The 19,530-nt window shown below is 42.4% G+C and overlaps 1 protein-coding gene across 1 annotated transcript in view; it reads left to right on the plus strand.

Moving 5' to 3' along the window:
• HK3 (hexokinase 3) overlaps positions 1-19,530 on the plus strand; it is a 156,545-nt gene that overhangs the window by 110,356 nt on the left and 26,659 nt on the right. Inside the window, exons 6-9 of the mRNA XM_069764182.1 lie at positions 7,386-7,481; positions 7,557-7,656; positions 7,735-7,918; positions 19,142-19,297. Of these exons, the coding sequence (XP_069620283.1) occupies positions 7,386-7,481; positions 7,557-7,656; positions 7,735-7,918; positions 19,142-19,297 (536 nt within the window). The remainder of the gene's footprint in view (positions 1-7,385; positions 7,482-7,556; positions 7,657-7,734; positions 7,919-19,141; positions 19,298-19,530) is intronic.

A 19,530-nucleotide genomic window follows, 5' to 3' on the forward strand; every position in this document is an offset into this window, starting at 1 on the left:
ATTTTGTCTGTACATTTTAGAAAAATTTTTAAGTCCTACTATTTGACTTTAACTGTTCCCCGTTTTAGTTGTAATAACAATATTTTATATACTATAAATAACCGTATAGCTGGAATTAGGTTGGACTTGGGGAGAGTATTCACGTTTTAATGTTATAAATAAAATTTTGGTTTTAAAATGTATGTAGCGAACACAGAATAAGGCAGTTGATGAATATAACAGGCATTTTTGTAAATTTCATCTTCCGTCACATTTAGAACCATAGATCAAGGTCTTGGATTCAGTGTTGGGGTGTGAATGCATGAACACACAGGCACTGGGTGGTTGGGCGTTAAAAGAATGGGTGGCGCACAAACTCAACTTGAGAGTATATATGTAAGGGACCTTCCAGGGAGCAGTAACCCTGAGGAAGAAGAGCGTGGCTCTTCGAAACGCGTTGGTTAGCTCCATTTGTTGTTTTGAGCACCTCTGCCCTCCATTCTGAACGTGACGTCACAAGTAGGTGGGGTCTATCAGCCATGTTCCTTTTTGCCCCACGCGATACCTAGGGACGCTACCAGCCGGAGCTTTCCTTGCTGCATATCGCGCCTCACGATCCGGTGCATATGTTGCCGCCCGTAGCCCTTGCATGCTTGCTTCCAAACAGCGGGCCGGCACCTTGCAGACACGAAAGTTCATCGCACGCTGCAGCAACAATGACTCACAGGTAAGCTTGCAGCTACACACAGTCCTACTGCTGGTAGCAGTAGAATAATATAACATACGGATGTGTTAGTGTTCTGGCCATCAGAGGGATTTGTTGGTATTTACACAGGTACCTACCATAGTAAAAGTGAAGGCTTTGGTGTACTGTGTAGCCAGACCTACGTGAAGTATTTTTTTTTTCTGGTTTACCCTTAAGCGCGGGTTCAATATTGTATTACATGGTTTATGATTCTTGACACAGTTGGTACTACTGTCTGTATCCCAGCAGCTAAAGATTGTTGTGGTTTCTTAGGGTGAGCGCCTAATCTGTTTAATATTGAACTTTAGTTTTATTTGTTTCATATTTTTTATTACTTTTTTTATTGTTTAGCATGCTTCAATAGCCTCCATGTGAGGCTAGAAGCTGCCATAACTTGATTGGCTCCGCTACATAGAGGCAATGCTCAGATCACCCTATAACAGAATTACTGCATTGCTATGAGCGCGGACCACAAGATGGCGCTCACAGCAATCTGGCATCAACAACCATAGTGGTCTCAAGGAGACCTCTGGTTGTCATGCTGATGCACCGTTGACCCCCGGTCACATTATGGGGGGTCAGCGGTGCTTGTATTTCCAGCCTGATGGCCAGAAGCGCGCATTAAAAATGCTGCTGTCGGTTTGACAGCGGCATTTAACTAGTTAATAGGAGCGGGCGGATCATGATTCCAACCACACCTATTGCAGGCACATATCAGCTGTTGAAAACAGTTGACATGTTGCAGCTTTGAGGTGGGCTCACTGTCAGAGCCCACCTCAAAAGCGAGGCTTCTGACATCACATGTACTATCCCATCCGACGTCAGAAAGGGGGTTAAATCTCCTCTTCCAGATGAATTACATTCTAGGGTACTCAAGGGGTAATGTGGACATGTCAAGCATAGCGACATGAAGAAACTTTTAGGGTATGTGTACACTCTGCGCATCCGCAGCGGATTGGCTGCTGTGGATTCGCATCAGTTTTCCCTGAGTTTACAGTACCATGTAAACCTTTAAAAAAACAAATCCACAGTGCACATGCTGCGAAAAAAAACGTGCGGAAAAGTAACCTTGTTTATTCCGCAGGTGTAAAACCGCAAGTGAAATCCGCAGAAAAAGCTTGGTAATCCCGCAGAAAATCCGCAGTGCGGATTTACCAAAATCAGTGTGGGAAAAATCTGCACACCTTTCTGCAGCATGTGCACATAGCCTCAAGCCGCAATGCTCCTCTGGTTTTGCTTTCATCCTAAGTCAGGTGACAAGGCTCGTAATTTCTATACGGGGAAAGAGATTTGAACAAATTATTAAACCGCATGTATGTAAGCACGTGGATAAGAATACAGTAATTAGCCAGAGCCAGCATGGATTTGCAGTGTACAAGTCATGCCAGACTAATCAAATTTCCTTCTATGATGGAATCACTGACAATGTGGATCAGGGAAATATGGTATACTACTGTACACAGGACCAGCTCCAAGCTTTTGAGGGCCCCGGGCGAAAGTCTGTGGACTCCCCCAACCCCCCCGCCCCCCCTTTAACACATACCACGATTCATGATGCAAAGATACAGCAGAGAAATATAGGTATGGTACAATGCCAGATTTCACTTCTTTCACGAGTGATGGCTATTGTAAATTCTGCAGTGTGTATATATACAGGACATGAGAAGTGGTACTGTGCAGAGTATATATACAGGACAGAAGGATTGGTACTGTGCAGTGTGTATATATACAGTACTGGAGGAGTGGTACTGTGCAGTGAATATATATATACAGGACTGGAGGAGTGGTACTGTGCAGTGTATATATACAGGACAGGAGGAGCGGTACTGTGCAGAGTATATATACAGGACAGAAGGATTGGTACTGTGCAGTGTGTGTGTATATATACAGTACTGGAGGAGTGGTACTGTGCAGTGTATATATACAGATCTGGAGGATTGGTACTGTGCAGTGTGTGTGTGTGTGTATATATACAGGACAGGAGGAGTGGTACTGTGCAGTGTGTGTGTGTGTGTATATATACAGGACAGGAGGAGTGTCCACAATGATGTTATCTCAGTGAATTAGAATAATTAACAAAAACGCCTGCAAAAGCTTCAGTAGGTCCCACAATCATGGGGAAGACTTCTGACTTGACAGATATCCAGAAGGCAGTCATTGAATTCCTCCACAAGGAGGGTAAGCCACAAAAGGTCATTGTTAAATAAGCTGGCTGTTCAGAGTACTGTATCAAAGCATATTAATGGAAAGTTGAGTGGAAGGAAAAAGTATGGTAGGAAAAGGTACACAAGCAACCGGGATAACTGCAGCCTTAGGCCAGTCTCGCACGTCCAGATAATTCCGGTACCGGAAAAATCGGTACCGGAATTATCCGTGTCCGTGTGCCAGTGCGTTTCTGTGGCACATCAGTGTGGCACACGTGTGCCGCCCATGTGCCCACTGGGTACCACACGCACCGTGCTGGGTACCACACGCACCAGCATCTGTTGCTGAAGCCCTATTCATATCTTCCCTGCAGCAGCGTTTGCTGTAGAGAAGATATGAATAATTGTGTGTAAAATCAAGATCCAGGAACCCCCCCCCCCCCCCGCTCCCACCCCCTGAGCACCCCCCCGCTGTGATGAAAATACTCACCCAGCTCCATCGCTGGCTGGAGCTGCTTCCTGTCCTGGCCGCACCTTGTACTGTATGAGCGTTCACGTGGGGCCGCCGATTAGTCATGAATATGCGGCTCCACCTCCCATAGGGGTGAAGCCGCATATTCATTACTGTAAATGAGCGGCCCCACATGACCGCTCATACGGTACAAGGTGTGGCCAGGACAGGACGCTGCTGCGAGGGAGCCAGGTGAGTATTTTAAGCACAGCTGGGATCTTGATTTTTTTTACACACAATTATTCATATTTTCTCTACAGCAAACGCTGCTGTAGAGAAGATATGAATGGCGGCTTCAGCACCAGTGGACAGCAGGAGCGCTGTCTCCTGCACGGCACACAGATTGCACACGGACAACGTCCATGTGCGGTACATGTTTTACATGGACCCATTGACTTTAATGGGTCCGTGTAATCCGTGCACTCCCACGAACACTGACATGTCTCCGTGTTTGGCACACGGAGACACGGTCCGCAAAAAATCAATGACATCTGCACAGATGCATTGATTTTTAGTGTGTCTACGTGTGTCAGTGGCTCCGGTACGTGAGGAAACTGACACCTCACGTACCGGAGCCACTGACGTGTGAAACCGGCCTTAAAAGGTTTAAGAAAAAGCCATTCAAAAACTTGGGAGAAATTCACAAGGAGCCGACTGCTCCTGGAGTCCTTTCTTCAAAAGCCACCACACACAGACTTATCCAGGACATGGGCTGCAAGTGTTGCATTTCTTGTGTCAAGCCACTCGTGATCAATAGACCGCGTCAGAAGCGTATTACCTGGGCCAAGGAGAAAAAGATCTAGACTGTTGCTCATTGGTCCAAGGTGTTTTCAGATGAAAGTAAACTTTGCATTTAGTTTGGAAATCAAGGTCCAAAAGTCTGGAGGAAGAGTGGAGAGGCACACAATCCAAGCCGCTTGAAGTCTAGTGTGAAGTTTCCACAATAAGTGATAGTTTGGTGAGCCATGTCATCTGCTGGTGTAGGTCCACTGTGTTTTATCAAGACCAAAGTAGGCATAGCCATGTACCATGATCTTTCAGAGCACGTCCTGCTTTCCTCTGCTGACAAGCTTTTTGGAGATGGAAATTTCATGCTCCAGCAGGACTTGGCACCAGTCCACACTGCCAAAAGTACCGATGCCTGGTTTGAAAACAGGATCACTGTGCTTGATTGGCCAGCAAACTCGCCTGACCTTAACCCCACAGAGAATATGTAAGGTATTGTCAAGAAAAAGATGAGATGCCAAACCCAACAATGCAGATGAGCTGAAGGCTGCTGTCAACGCAACCTGGGCTTCCATAACACCTCAGCAGTGCCATAGGCTGATCGCCTTGCCACACCGCATTGATGCAGTAATTGATGCAAAAGGAGCCCCAAGCAAGTATTGAATGCAATTACTGAACATACATTTCAGTAGGCCAACATTTCGGATTTTAAAATAATTTTTCAAGCTGGCATTATAAAGTATTATAATTTTGCTCAGATAATGACTTTTGGGTTTTCATTGGCTGTAAGCCATAATCCTCAACATTAACAGAAATAAACACTTGAAATAGATCACTCTGTTTGTAATGACTCTAGGAGTTTTACTTTTTGTATTGAAAAGATGAAATTTACTTCTTGATATTCTATTTTAGTGAGAAGCATTTGTAACTATAGGATAAGTAACAGAATGGTGTCTTTTAGACACATCTCCATTACTAAGCCGTGGGCTTTGTCACCAGAAAATGCCAAGGTGACGTGAACCCCACCTGCCAACGCTGCATGGCAAGTGGGAAAAGCGTCAGAATTGTCACATCTAAAAGACTTTCCTTTTCTGGGTGGTTGCAGGCTGTTATTTTTAGGCTTGGTGGGGGGGGGAGGGGTCAGTATCAATGGACCCTATCCAGCCGGAGAATACCAGCCCCCAGCTATCAGCTTTAGGCCGGCGTGACACTCAACGTATAAAAATACGCTCCGTAATTTACGGCCGTAATACGCAGAAAAGTCACCAAAATAGTGGTCCGTATCTCCTCCGTAGGCATCGAGGCTGAGAAAATATTCAGAAAAGTTCCCACGCTCGAGGTCATATGAGAACATCCAGCAGAGGGCGCATCACCGCGAATGAAGGTAACTACAGGTCATTGACCTAGTTTCCATTCATTCCCTGGGGTTTTACAGGCACGAGCACAGCTGCATTATAGCAGAGCTCCTGCCTGTAAAATAATTTAACCCCTTCAGATGGATTTACATTGTGGGACATATCGACGGAAGGTATGAGATATTGTTGGTTTATTATATTATATATTATATTGGTCTTCAGGTGGATTGAGAGTGGAATAAAATATTACAACAACCTGTGTGTTTATTTCATTAAAATACTTTGCAATATTGTTTTTTTTTTTTTTTTTTTTTTTTTAACCATTTCATGCTATTGGATTAATAATGGATAGGTGTCATAATTGACGCCTCTCCATTATTAATCTGGCTTAATGTCCCCTTACAATAGCAAGGTGACATTAACCCTTCATTACCCCATATCCCAATGCTACACGGGAATGGGAAGAGAGTGGCCAAGTGCCAGAATAAGCGCATCTTCCAGATGCACCTTTTCTGGGGTGGCTGGGGGCAGATGTTTTTAGCCAGGGGGGGCAATAACCATTGACCCTCTCCAGGCTATTAATATCTGCCCTCAGACATTGGCTTTACTACGCTGGTGTAGAAAATTGCGCGGGAGCCCACGCCAATTTTTTCCGCCATGTAACCCTTTAATAGCTAGACAGCCCAAATTTTGCACATACACACTTCTAACATTAGTAGTGTGGAATATGCAAAAAAAGGGGATATGAGATGGCTTACTGTATGTAAACCATGTCTCATATCATGTCTGGTTTAGGAAGGAGATGGCAAAAGCCGGCAATTGAATTACCGGCTTTTAAGCTATCTCGCGCTGGATGAAATATTAATATATATACATATATGTGTCTCAATGATATATATATATATATATATATATATATATATATATATATATATATATATATATATATATATATATATATATATATATATAGTACACATTTATTCTACCTATTCTATTGTAAGCTGTCAGTGTGATTTTACTGCACACCGAACTGAATTGCCGGCTTTTCTCTCTAACACCGCTGCGTATTTCTCGCAAGTCACACTGCTGGTCCGTGTGTAATTGGCGCATTTTTGGCGCAACACGGTGACAAACACAGCATGCTGCGATTTTCTACGGCCGTAGAAGACCGTATAATACGGATCAGTAAAATACGGCTGATAGGAGCTGGGCCATAGAGAAGCATTGTACCGTATGCAATCCGTATTTTCTGCACTTCTCATACATCCGTAAAACACGGTAATGTGACACCAGCCTTAGGTGGTCTGGTTGGCAAAAATGGGGGGGCAGCACTCCTGCTGTCACTGTTTATTAGCGGCGGCAGGTGTAGGCTGATGGGAGTGATAGTCCCATCAGCCACAGCCTGCTGTCATTGTTATTACTTCAATAGAACTCTCATCATTCTTCCCTACTCGCGCTGAGTACCAGCAGGCTAGGGGAGAATGATGAGGGCAGTCTTCAGTGCCTGGAGACAGCGCTTACTGTACCGCTGCTTCACTGGCACCTGTGCGTATGGTACTGATGCGGCACACCGTTTCCACATGTGTGCTGCAAGTAACTCTGTATGGTTGTGCTGGACCACATTGTCTGCTTAACCTCTTCACTACTTATGACATATGTTTATGTAATATGTTGTGTCCCCGACTTTGTGGTCTCCGACACTGAGCCCTCATCTTTCCCTCACATGACAGTTGATTTAACCTTCAATTTGCTTAACTGTTCACATTAAGTCATTTTGACCAGGGGTGCCCAAACTTTTACATGCATGCCAATGTAGTAATAGATTTCTTGGTGGCAAATGCTATGAATACAACATTACATTTTTTTTTTAATCCTAATGAGTTGATCTGGTGCAACCCTCTGATTCATTTCTTTTTACACAGAGCGTTCTCATTTCTTGGACCAAGGGATTTCGCTGTTCTGGAGTTGAGGGACAAGATGTGGTTCAGCTGTTAAAAGATGCTGTTCACAGGCGGGGGGTAAGTCTTGCATGCAGCCCTCTGATACTATTAGACTTTTTCTAGAGTGGTAACTTTATCTACTCATTCTTGCAGGATTATAATGTTGATGTTATTGCCATTGTCAATGACACAGTTGGGACAATGATGAGTTGTGGCTACAAAGATCATAGCTGTGAGGTTGGCTTTATTGTTGGTAAGTTATCTGGGAAATATTTGGAGACTTTTTCTAGCAATAGATTTACAGCTCATGATTAATGTTACTTTTTCTCAGGTACTGGTACTAATGTCTGCTACATGGAAGAAATGGGTAATGTAGACAATGTAGAGGAAGATGAAGGTAAAATGTGCATTAATGTCGAATGGGGAGCACTTGGTGATAACGGAGAGTTAAGAGAAATTGAAACGGAGTATGACTGTCAAATAGACCAGATGTCTCATACACCTGGAAAGCAAAGGTAGGCAAAAGTTGGTGTGTATTATAAGCATTTAAAGTTCTGTTTGAGTTTGACCAGTTAATAGAAACTTTTAAAATATAGTTAGAAAAAACTCTTCATGACTGCTGCTGGAATTTTCACGACTTAATTCTTTTTATTTAAGAATTGGCAGTTCAATATTTATACTGGTAAATAAGCCAGTAATTGGCGTCTTTTCCCTACCTATTATTTATTTAGAGAAATCAATTTAGGTCAGATTAGTAATTGCAGCTTTAATGAGCCGTAGAAAATACATAGGCAGTACAGTTGAGTAACCCCTTCTTTTAGAAAAACTTGTGGGTCCAAGCATCCTCCATGACGTCAAGGGCTCATTTGTCATACCGGATTAAGGAAATGCCCAGCGTGAGTTGCAAAAGAGGGAAAGAAGATAAGGAGTGACCTGATGACAGGGATAAGAAGGACCCCTAAGCATTCTCCTGACTGCACCCTACGCTCCCTATTGTCCCTAGACAGGATTTAAAAATCACATAGCACATGATCCAAATTTGTTATTCAATAGGGCTGATCAGAGGATTTATATTTTTCACACCGATCAAGTAGCCATGTTGGATGAGCCATTTTGGATGAGACTTGCCTATTCGAGTCTATGGGTGTGTAAGACAAAAATAAAATCAGATCCCATATGGATCCATATTGCCTCCTATTTTTACAGCTACATTTCCATTATTAACCTAGTAAACGGTATTCGATCATGTACAGTTTGTAAAGGGAACCGGACAGCTGATGCATGCTGCCCACACTGTTGACCGTATGCATTAGATACTGGTTTTAGGTAGTTTGACTTTGAAGCACTGGTGTTCCAGAGAAACCTTACTTTAATAAAGGCCAGGGACCGAGGCAGCGCTGTAGACTAGTCAAACAGGAGAGTCCCTGGGGGCTTCTCCTTACCCACTGCCAGGTAAGGAGAAGCCCCGGGGACTGACGGGTCTCTGGCTATACACACACGTAGCCTGGGAAGCTGCAGCCAGTGGGTGATACATTTTGCCCATGGTTTGGGCGTTATGTATCCTCTCTCAGGTTCCCTTTAAACTGTTGTATAAATATGGATGTAATACTCTTAAAGTGTCCTTTTTTTTTTTTTTTTTTTATTCAATTTTTTTTCCCCGAATAAAAAAACTGACTATTTTGTACGCTCATCTGAACCACTGCCTCCGAGAACATGTCAGAACACAAATGTTACCCATGAAGTTGTAAAATATAAGAGCATGTTGTATTATTGTAAAGACATTGTAACCTAAGAGTTTTGATTCAGAAACCCATTTAATTCAACCAAATTCCTTCCATACTAGGGGCTTGAAAAATTACAAAACCTTCATCTTCAAACGTGGAGAATAATGTGATCTAAAGACTTTGAACATCTAAGAGCTAATTATACTCCTAGCACATACCGTATTTTATACCTCTACTATATGATGTTGATCTCCAATTAACTGTAGCAAAATGATCTAAGTAGTGTGGGATGTTGCTGTGTGCAGACATTACTAATATGGAACATCTTTGTTTTAACCTCAAAAGAAAATGTAATTATGCAGGTGGCCAGACAGGGAAGGAAAGTATTGGACAGAGCCATTCCTCTGCTTTCTTTAAAGTTCCTCGTATCCTTCAAGGAAAGCTTTTAGCAAGAATGTGAAAAATAACTTCTTCAAAAATCATCTTTTCTAATAACTAATTTTAACTCTGGAAAGTATAATTTATTCTAATGGTCCTCACATTTTCTTAGTAGCCCAGAAAAAGCTCATTGCTAATTGGGTGTGGAACTCGTTTCGCACTTAGTGTGGGTGGATTTTTGTTTTGTGGGGTTTGATGCTTTTTTTAAAGGGTTATCTGGCCTTGGGTTACAATTCTGCAGTGACGCTAAGTGACTGCAGACTTATGAATCCCATCGTGTGCGCTGTGAGGATGCATCAGCACCAAGAGCGTTGGGTGCGTGACCGCAAGGATTCCATTTGCATACATATGATCCTATGCCAACTAGATGGGTACAGCTAATGCAAGTGTATTAAGTGAGTCTGGACATGTCCAGTTGAGATGTGGCCGCAAATATGCAAATTGCATGCTTGCGGTTATATGACCACCTGCTCCTGGTCCTAGCACCAGAGTATCCTCACGCATACAGCCTAAGGCTGGAGTCACACTAGCGAGTTTTACGGACGTATGAGTGCAGAAAATACGTCCGTAAAGCACGCCTAACAAACGTCCCAATTATTCTCTATGCCCTGCTCCTATCTGCCGTATTTTACTGATCAGTATTATACGGCTTTCTACGGCCGTAGAAAATCGCAGCATGCTGCGTTTGTCACCGTATTGAGCAAAAAAAACGCCAATGAAAGTCTATGGAAGCCAGAAAAATATGGATTACACACGGACCAGCAGTGTGACTTGCGCGAAATTTGCAGCGGTGTTAGAGAGAAAAGCCGACAATTCAGTGCAGTGTACAGTAAAATCACACTGACAGCTTACATTAGAATAGGTAGAATAAATGTGTACACATAGAATAGGTGTGTGTGTGTGTGTGTGTGTGTATATAATATATATATATATATATATATATAATCTATATCAGTGAGACACATATATGTGTATATGTATGTGTATATATATATAATTACTTCGTACAGCGCTAGATAGCTTTAAAGCCAGTAATTCAATTGCCGGCTTTTGCTATCTTCTTCCTAAACCCGACATGATATGTGACATGGTTTACATACAGTAAACCATGTCATATCACCTTTTTTTTTTTTGCATATTCCACACTACTAATGTTGGCTGTTCTAGCTATTAAATTAAAGGGTTAAATGGCGGAAAAAATTGGCGTGGGCTCCCGCGCAATTTTCTCCGCCAGAGTAGTAAAGCCAGTGACTGAGGGCAGATATTAATAGCCTGGAGAGGGTCCATGGTTATTGTACCCCCCCTGGCTAAAAACATCTGCCCCCAGCCACCCCAGAAAAGGCACATCTGGAAGATGTGACTATTCTGGCACTTGGCCACTCTCTTCCCATTCCCGTGTAGCGGTGGGATATGGAGTAATGAAGGGTTAATGCCACCTTGCTATTGTAAGGTGACATTAACCCAAATTAATAATGGAGAGGCATCAATTATGACACCTATCCATTATTAATCCAATACTAGTAAAGGGTTAAAAAACCCACAAACACATTATTAAAAATTATTTTAATGAAATAAAAACAAAGGTTGTTGTAATATTTTATTCTACGCTCAATCCAATCACTGAAGACCCTCGATCTGTAACAAAAAAAAAAATTATAAACCAACAATATCCATACCTTCCGCAGATCTGTAACGTCCAACGATGTAAATCCATCTGAAGGGGTTAAAATATTTTGCAGCCACGAACTCTGCTAATGCAGCATTGTTCCTGGCTGCAAAACCCCAGGGAATGAAGGTAAAGTAGGTCAATGACCTATATTTGCCTTCATTTGCGGTGAGGCGCCCTCTGCTGGTTGTCCCTAGATCGTGGGAACTTTCCTAGAAAGCTCCCAGGCTCGAGTTCATATGAGGACAACCAGCAGAGGGCGCCTCTTATGAACTCGAGCCTGGGAGCTTTCTAGGAAAGTTCCCACGATCTGGGGACAACCAGCAGCCACATTTGGGGTATTGCCACATTCAGTAGAAATTGTGGGACAAATTACGGTGCCATTTTTACCCACATACTGTGTGACAATGTAAAATCTGAGGCTAAAGCATAATTTTGGTGTTTAAAAATCTAGTTATTTTTTTCTTCACTGCTCAATGGTATAAAATTCTGTGACTCGCCTGTGATGTCAATATGATCACTGCACCCCTAAATGAATTTATTGTGAGGTGTAGTTTGTAAAATGGGGTCACTTATGGGGGAGTTCTGTTGTTCTGGAACCTCATGGGCTCTCTCAGTGGGTCATGGCACCTGCAAACCATAATCGTAAAACCTGGCGTTCCTTGCCTTCTGAGCTTTGCACTGTGCCTGAAAAATAATTCCTGATTACATGTAGGGTATTGGCGCAGTTAGGAAACAATGGAACTCAGTTTGTTGTAAAAAAGAAAAAAAATTCTTATTGGCTCTTAGAAAAATGTAAAAACGTGTCTAAAACAACATGCAAGTGCAATACAAGAAGAAACTCTGACCCCCGAGTGTGCGGCTGTATAGAAATACATGCAGCTGAACGCTCTGGTCCCGAGTGCCGGGTATTGATGCAAGAGACTCGCGCATCACATTCGCAAGTTTGACACCAGCCAAAAAGTAGTTTTCTACCTCATTTGGGTTATTGGCATACTCTGGAGAAATTGCACTACAAATTATATGGTGCAATTTTGCATGTTACCATTATGAGCATGCAATATTTTGGGCTAAATCCTATTATGGGGAAAATGTTTTTTTTTTTTTGTTTGCTCAACGTTATAAACTTCTGTGACACACGAGGGGTTAAATGTGCTCACCACACATCATCTAGATCAGTTCCCTCAGGTGTCTAGTTTCCAAAATGGTGTCACATTTGGGGGATTTTCACTGTTTTGACACATCGGGGGCACTCCAAACGTGACATGGTGTCCACCAATTGTTCCAGCAAATTTTCCATTTTTAAAGTCAAATGTCCCATGTGGTGTGGTCCCTTTTAACCCCTTTCTGTCGTTGGACGGGATAGTATGTCCTACATCAGAAGCCCCTCTTTGGGAAGGGCTCCGGCGATGAGCCCACCTCAAAGCAGCTGACATGTGCCCGCTGACCCCTATCACGTGATCGGAGGTCAGCAGTGCATCGACATGACAACCAGAGGTCTCCTTGAGACCACTATGGTTGTTGCCAGATTGCTGTGAGCGCCACCCTATGGTTGGCACTCATAGCAATGCAGTCTCTTTGCATCGCCTCTTTGTAGCAAAGGCAATCGAGTTGTGGCAGCATCTAGCCTCCCATGGAGGCTATTGAAGCATGCCAAAAGTGTAAAAAAAAAAAAAAAAAAGTGATTACAAATATGAAAAAAAAAAATAAAACCTAAAAGTTTCCGCCCATTCAAAATAAAACAATAGAAATAAAATCATACAGACATAATTGGTATCGCCACGTTCAGAATCACCCGATCTATCAATAAAAATAAAAAAATTGAAGCTGATTGTTTAATGGCGTAGCGAGAAAAAAAATCAAAATGCCAGAATTACATTTTTTTGGTCGGCGGCATTGCATTAAAATGGGCGATAAAATGAACGTATCTGCACAAATACAATCAAATGGAATCATTAAAAATGTCAGTTCGGCGCACAAAAAAAAGTCCTCACCCAACCCTAGATCACAAAAAATAGAGACGCTATGTGTATTAGAATAATGCGCAATTTTTTAAAAAAAATTTTTTTTAGCAGACTTTGGAATTTTTTTTCACCACCACTTAGATAAAAAAGAACCTAGACATGTTTAGTGTCTAAGAACTCGTGATGACCTGGAGAATCATAATGGCAGGTCAGTTTTAGCATTTAGAGTATGTGCACACGTTGCGGATTCTCTGCGGATCCGCAGCATTTTTTGCGGTGCGGAAATGCTGCGGATCCGCAATTGATTTACAGTACAATGTAAATCAATGAGAAAAAAAAATGCTGTGCACACTTTGTGGAAAATCCGCTGCGGTTTAAAAGATGTAGCATGTCACTATTTTTTTGCGAATCTGCAACATTTTTGTACCCATTCCATTATAGAAAACTGCAGAGGTAAAAAACGCAGCAAATCCGCCCAAAAAAAAAGCAGAAAAAACGCTGCGGAACCGCACAAAAAGCGCGACAAATCTGCAGGAGAGGCAGAATCCGCACCAGAAATTCCTAAGGCTAATCGGCAACATGTGCACATAGCCTTAGGGAACATGGTAAAAAAAGCCAACAACAACAAAAAAAACAGTATGGGATTGCACTTTTTATTTTTTGCAATTTCACTGCACTTGGAATTTTTTTCCCGTTTCCGAGTACACGACATGCTAAAACCACTGATGTTCTTCAAAAGTACAACTCATCCAGCAAAAAGTAAGCCCTCACATGGCCATATTGATGAAAAATGAAAAAGTTATGGCTCTGGAAAGAAGTGGAGCGAAAAACGAAAATGCAAAACCAAAAAGTTCCCGTCATTGTGTTGAAAAAAAAAAGAAAAAGGAAAAACTTCCTAGTATAAAGTATAAGTATCAGCACAATTTTGGAACCAATTTTTTTTTGTTTTGTTAGGGCGTTATAGGGTTAAGAGCAATTTTTCATTTTTACACCCTTTTTTTTTTTTTTTTTTTTTTTAGGGACCACATCTAATTTGAAGTCATTTTTATGGGTCTATATGATAAAAAATAACCAAGTGTGACACCATTCTAAAAACTGCACCCCTCAAGGTGCTCAAAACCATATTCAAGAAGTTTATTAACCCTTCAGGTGTTTCACAGGAATTTTTGGAATGTTTTAAATAAAAATGAATATTTTAACTTTTTTTTCACAAAAAATTTATTTCAGCTCCAATTTGTTTTATTTCACCAAGGGTAACTGGACAAATTGTACAACAACTTTTGGGGTCCATTTTCTCCTGAGTACGCCGATACCCCATATGTGGAGGTAAACCACTGTTTGGGCGCATGGCAGAGCTCGGAAGGGAAGGAGCGCCGTTTGACTTTTCAGTGCAAAATTGACTGGAATTGAGATGGGACGCCATGTTGCGTTTGGAGAGCCCCTGATGTGCCTAAACATTGAAAACCCCCAAAAGTGACACCATTTTGGAAAGTAGACCCCCTAAGGAACTCATCTAGGTGTGTTGTGAGAGCTTTGAACCCCCAAGTGTTTCACTACAGTTTATAAAGCAGAGCCATGAAAATAAATCTTTTTTTCCCACAAAAATTATTTTTTAGCCCCCAGTTTTGTATTTTCCCAAGGGTAACAGGAGAAATTGGACCCCAAAAGTTATTGTCCAATGTGTCCTGAGTACGCTGATACCCCCATATGTTGGGGTAAACCCCTGTTTGGGTGCTCGGGAGAGCTGGGAAGGGAAGAAGCACTGTTTTTACTTTTTCAATGCAGAATTAGCTGGAATTGAGATCAGACGTCATGTCGCATTTGGAGAGCCCCTCATGTGCCTAAACAGTGGAAATCCCCCAATTATAACTGAAACCCTAATCCAAACACACTCCCAACCCTATTCCCAACAGTAACCCTAACCACACCTCTAACCCTGACACACCCCTAACCCTAATCCCAACCCTATTCCCAACCGTAAATGTAACCCTAACCCTAACTTTAGCCCCAACCCTAACCCTAGCCCTAAGCCTAATGGGAAAATGGAAATAAATACATTTTTTTTATTTTTTCCCTAACTAAGGGGGTGATGAAGGGGGGTTGATTTACTTTTATAGCGGGTTTTTTAGCGGATTTTTTTGATTGGCAGCCGTCACACACTGAAAGACTGTTTTTATTGCAAAAAATATTTTTTGCATTACCACATTTTAAGAGCTATAATTTTTCCATATTTTGGTCCACAGAGTCATGTGAGGTCTTGTTTTTTGCGGGACGAGTTGATTTTTTTTTTATTAGTAACATTTTCGGGCACGTGACATTTTTTGATAGCTTTTATTCCGATTTTTGTGCGGGAGAATTACCAAAAACCAGCTATTCATGAATTTCTTTTGGGGGAGGCGTTTATACTGTTCCGCGTTTGGAAAAATGGATAAAGCAGTTTTATTCTTTGGGTCAGTACGATTACAGCGATACCTCATTTATATCTTTTTTTATGTTTTGGTGCTTTTATACGATAAAAACAAATAATTATTTTTGCATCGCTGTATTCTGAGGACTATAACTTTTTTTTTTTATTTTTTCTTTGACGCTGTATGGCGGCTCTTTTTTTGCGGGACAAGATGACGTTTTCAGCGGTACCATGGTTATTTATACCCATCTTTTTGATCGCGTGTAATTCCACTTTTTGTTTGGCGGTATGATGATAAAGCATTGTTTTTTGCCTCTTTTTTTTTTTTCTACGGTGATTACTGAAAGGGTTAACTAGTGGGACAGTTTTATAGGTCGGGACGGACGCGGCGATTTTTTTACACATGTGAATATTTTTTTTACACTATAACATTGTCCGGGGGGCGGGGGGGGCGCATCATGTTATAGTGTAAGATCGCTGATCAGGCACTTTGCTGTCCACTGTGTCAGATCACTCCTGCAGGCTTACCAGCGCTTGCTCTGAGCAGGCGCTGGTAAGTCACCTCCCTGCAGGAGCCGGATGCAGCCCCACAGCCATTTTGGATCCGGGCCTGATGCAGGGAGGAGGATGTAAGAGACCCTCGTAGCAACGCGATCACATCGCGTTGCTCCGGGGGTCTCGGGGAAGCAAGCAGGGAGCTCCCTCCCTGCACGATGCTTCCCTATACCGCCGGAACACTGCGATCATGTTTGATCGTAGTGTGCCGGGGGTTAATGTGCCGGGGTGGTCCGTGACCGCTCCTGGCACATAGTGCCGGATGTCAGCTGCGATAGTCAGCAGACACCCGGCCGCGATCGGCCGTGCTCCCCCCGTGAGCGCGGCCGATCGCATGTGACGTACTACTATCCGGTCGGTCGTCATACGGGCCCACACCACCTCGTCGGGATAGTACGTCACATGTCAGAAAGGGGTTAAGGCTTTCTTCACACTTTTCAGAAAATTTTCCACTGTAGATTTGTTCACAAATTTAGCGCCAAAAATCTTGGTCAGATGGACTCTCTCATATCAACCCGGAATACTCACCGTAATGGTTTTTTTTTTTTTTTTTTTTTTTTTTAAGAAACCAGAAGTTCCTAAATTCTCTGATATAATGGACAAAATGTACTTGCATAGTTTTATGGATTTACGTTTTGCAATAATTGTCTTGCAAAATATTCTAGAAAATGGGAGCAATGGAAATTAACATTTCCCAAATTGTAATCCCATTTTTGCTCTCTCATGATAAGTTTTAAATTCCTCAATTCCCCATTGTATACTTTAATATGTGGTTGGTGTGGCTGAAATATTTCATGTTATATTTTTTCATAGTTTGTTCCTACGTAAACTGACATTGGTTATACTATAATGTTTGTTCATCATATACATCTTGATTATTGTATTGTTTGTTTTTGATTTTTATATGTACCGTATTTTCCGGCGTATGAGATGACTTTTTAAACCCTGAAAATCATCTCAAAAGTCGGGGGTCGTCTTAGACGCCGGGTACGGCGTGTGCAGGGAGCAGTCCTGTATGGTTCCCAGGATCTGGAAGAGAGGAGACTCTCCTTCAGGCTCTGGGATCCATATTCATGTAAAAAAAAAGAATAAAAAAAAAAAAAATATGGGATATACTTGCCCTCCGATGGCCCGCGGCTCTCAGCATTGCAAGCGGCGGCCTCCGTTCCTAAGGATGCATTGAGCGAAGGACCTTCGATAACGTCCCGGTCATGTGACTATGGATCCCAGGGCCTGAAGGAGTCTCTTCTCCTCCAGACCCTGGGAACCATCCGCACCGCCCACGCCGTATAAGGCCGGTTTCACACGTCAGTGGCTCCGGTACGTGAGGTGACAGTTTCCTCATGTACCGGAGCCACTGACACACGTAGACACATTAAAATCAATGCATCTGTGCAGATGTCATAGATTTTTTTTGGGGACCGTGTCTCCGTGTGCCAAACACGGAGACATGTCAGTGTTCGTGGGAGCGCACGGATTACACGGACCCATTAAAGTCAATGGGTCCGTGTAAAACACGTACCGCACACGGATGCTGTCCGTGTGCAGTTCGTGTGCCGTGCAGGAGACAGCGCTACAGTAAGCGCTGTCCCCCCCCCCCCACTGGTGCTGAAGCCGCCATTCATATTTTCCCTGCAGCAGCGTTTGCTGTAGAGAAGATATGAATATTCCTTTTTTTTTTAGTTTCTCGTGTTTAAAATAAAGCTCCATGTGCCCACCCCCCTCCCACCCCCTGTGCGCCCGCCCGCTGTTCTTAAAATACTCACCCAGCTCGCTGGCGCTGCTTCCTGTCCTGGCCGCACCTTCTACTGTATGAGTGGTCACGTGGGGCCGCCGATTAGTTATGAATATGCGGCTCCACCTCCCATAGGGGTGGAGCCGCATATTCATCACAGTAAATGAGCGGCCCCATATGACCGCTCATACAGTAGAAGATGCGGCCAGGACAGGAAGCAGCGCCAGCCAGCGAGGGAGCCGGGTGAGTATTTTAAGAACAGCGGGGGGGGGGGGGGTGCACAGGGGGTGGGAGGGGTTTGGGCACATGGACCTTTTATTTTAAACACGAGAAACTAAAAAAAAAAGGAATATTCATATCTTCTCTACAGCAAACGCTGCTGCAGGGAAGATATGAATGGCGGCTTCAGCACCAGATGCTGGTGCGTGTGGTACCCAGCACGGTGCGTGTGGTACCCAGTGGGCACATGGGCGGCACACGTGTGCCACACTGATGTGCCACAGAAACGCACGGGCACACGGACACGGATAATTCCGGTACCGATTTTTATTTTTATTTTTATTTTTTTTTTTTTTTTTTTCCCGGTACCGGAATTATCTGGAAGTGTGAGACTGCCCTTAGATGACTGGGCGTATAAGATGACCCCCGTCTTATACGGCGGGTGAATCCCAAACTCCATATTTTATATGGAAAAGTTAGGTCGTCTTATACGCCCAGTCATCTTATACACCAGAAAATACGGTCACTATATTTTGAGTTCTCTAAATTTTAACTCACTTTCCTTCCCTTTCCCTGATTTTCCCAATCCTTCCCCTTCCCTCTGTTTAATCCTTATGTCAAAATTTAATAAGCACAGTTAAAACACAAATTTATTGCCAAACTGCAACAGACACGAAACAAAATATGCTTGTGTTTTTTTTTTTTTTTCTTTGTTTTTTTTTTATTCCGAATTTCACTTAACTTCCTTGCTGGGGTGAAATCCGCAATTAAAGGAATGAGACTGCTGCAGATTTGAAATCTGTTGCATACTCATTTTCGTGTGTTGTGGTTTTTTTTTGTCTTGTTTTGTTGTAATATGTGAATGGGCTTTTTGAAGACCCGATTCACTTGCATTGTATTATTAATTTGTATGGAACTAATTGTGTAAACCTGTTTCCATTAATCAACAGCAAGTAGTGTTTGAAAGGTGAACTAATTGACACAATATTATAAAATGCAATTTATATTATTTACTCTTGTTCGAATGCAGGTTCGATAAGATGATTAGTGGATTGTACATGGGAGAAATTGTGCGTTTGATAGTTATTAAACTGGCCAATAGAGGTCTACTATTTGGCGGCACGACAACACCACAACTACTTACAAAAGAAGCAATACACACCCAAGATGTGTCAGACATTGACAAGTAAGTTTTTTTTTTTTTTTTTTTTTTTTTTACATGCATTTCAACATTCACATATAATTCTCAAAGCCAGATATTGTGAATTATAGTAAAGTATTTTATATGTAGAGTTCTTGTTGCGTTTTATTTCTGCTTAAAAACTGCCAGGTATAGCCAGAAAACCACAATGTAAATTGCCAAAGCATTTTTCGCTTAGCTAACTCTCTCAGCAGAGGAAAAAGTGGAGTAAAAATTCT

The sequence above is a fragment of the Ranitomeya imitator genome, chromosome 4 (genome assembly GCF_032444005.1).
Source record: "Ranitomeya imitator isolate aRanImi1 chromosome 4, aRanImi1.pri, whole genome shotgun sequence".
Taxonomy (NCBI): Eukaryota; Metazoa; Chordata; class Amphibia; order Anura; family Dendrobatidae; genus Ranitomeya; species Ranitomeya imitator.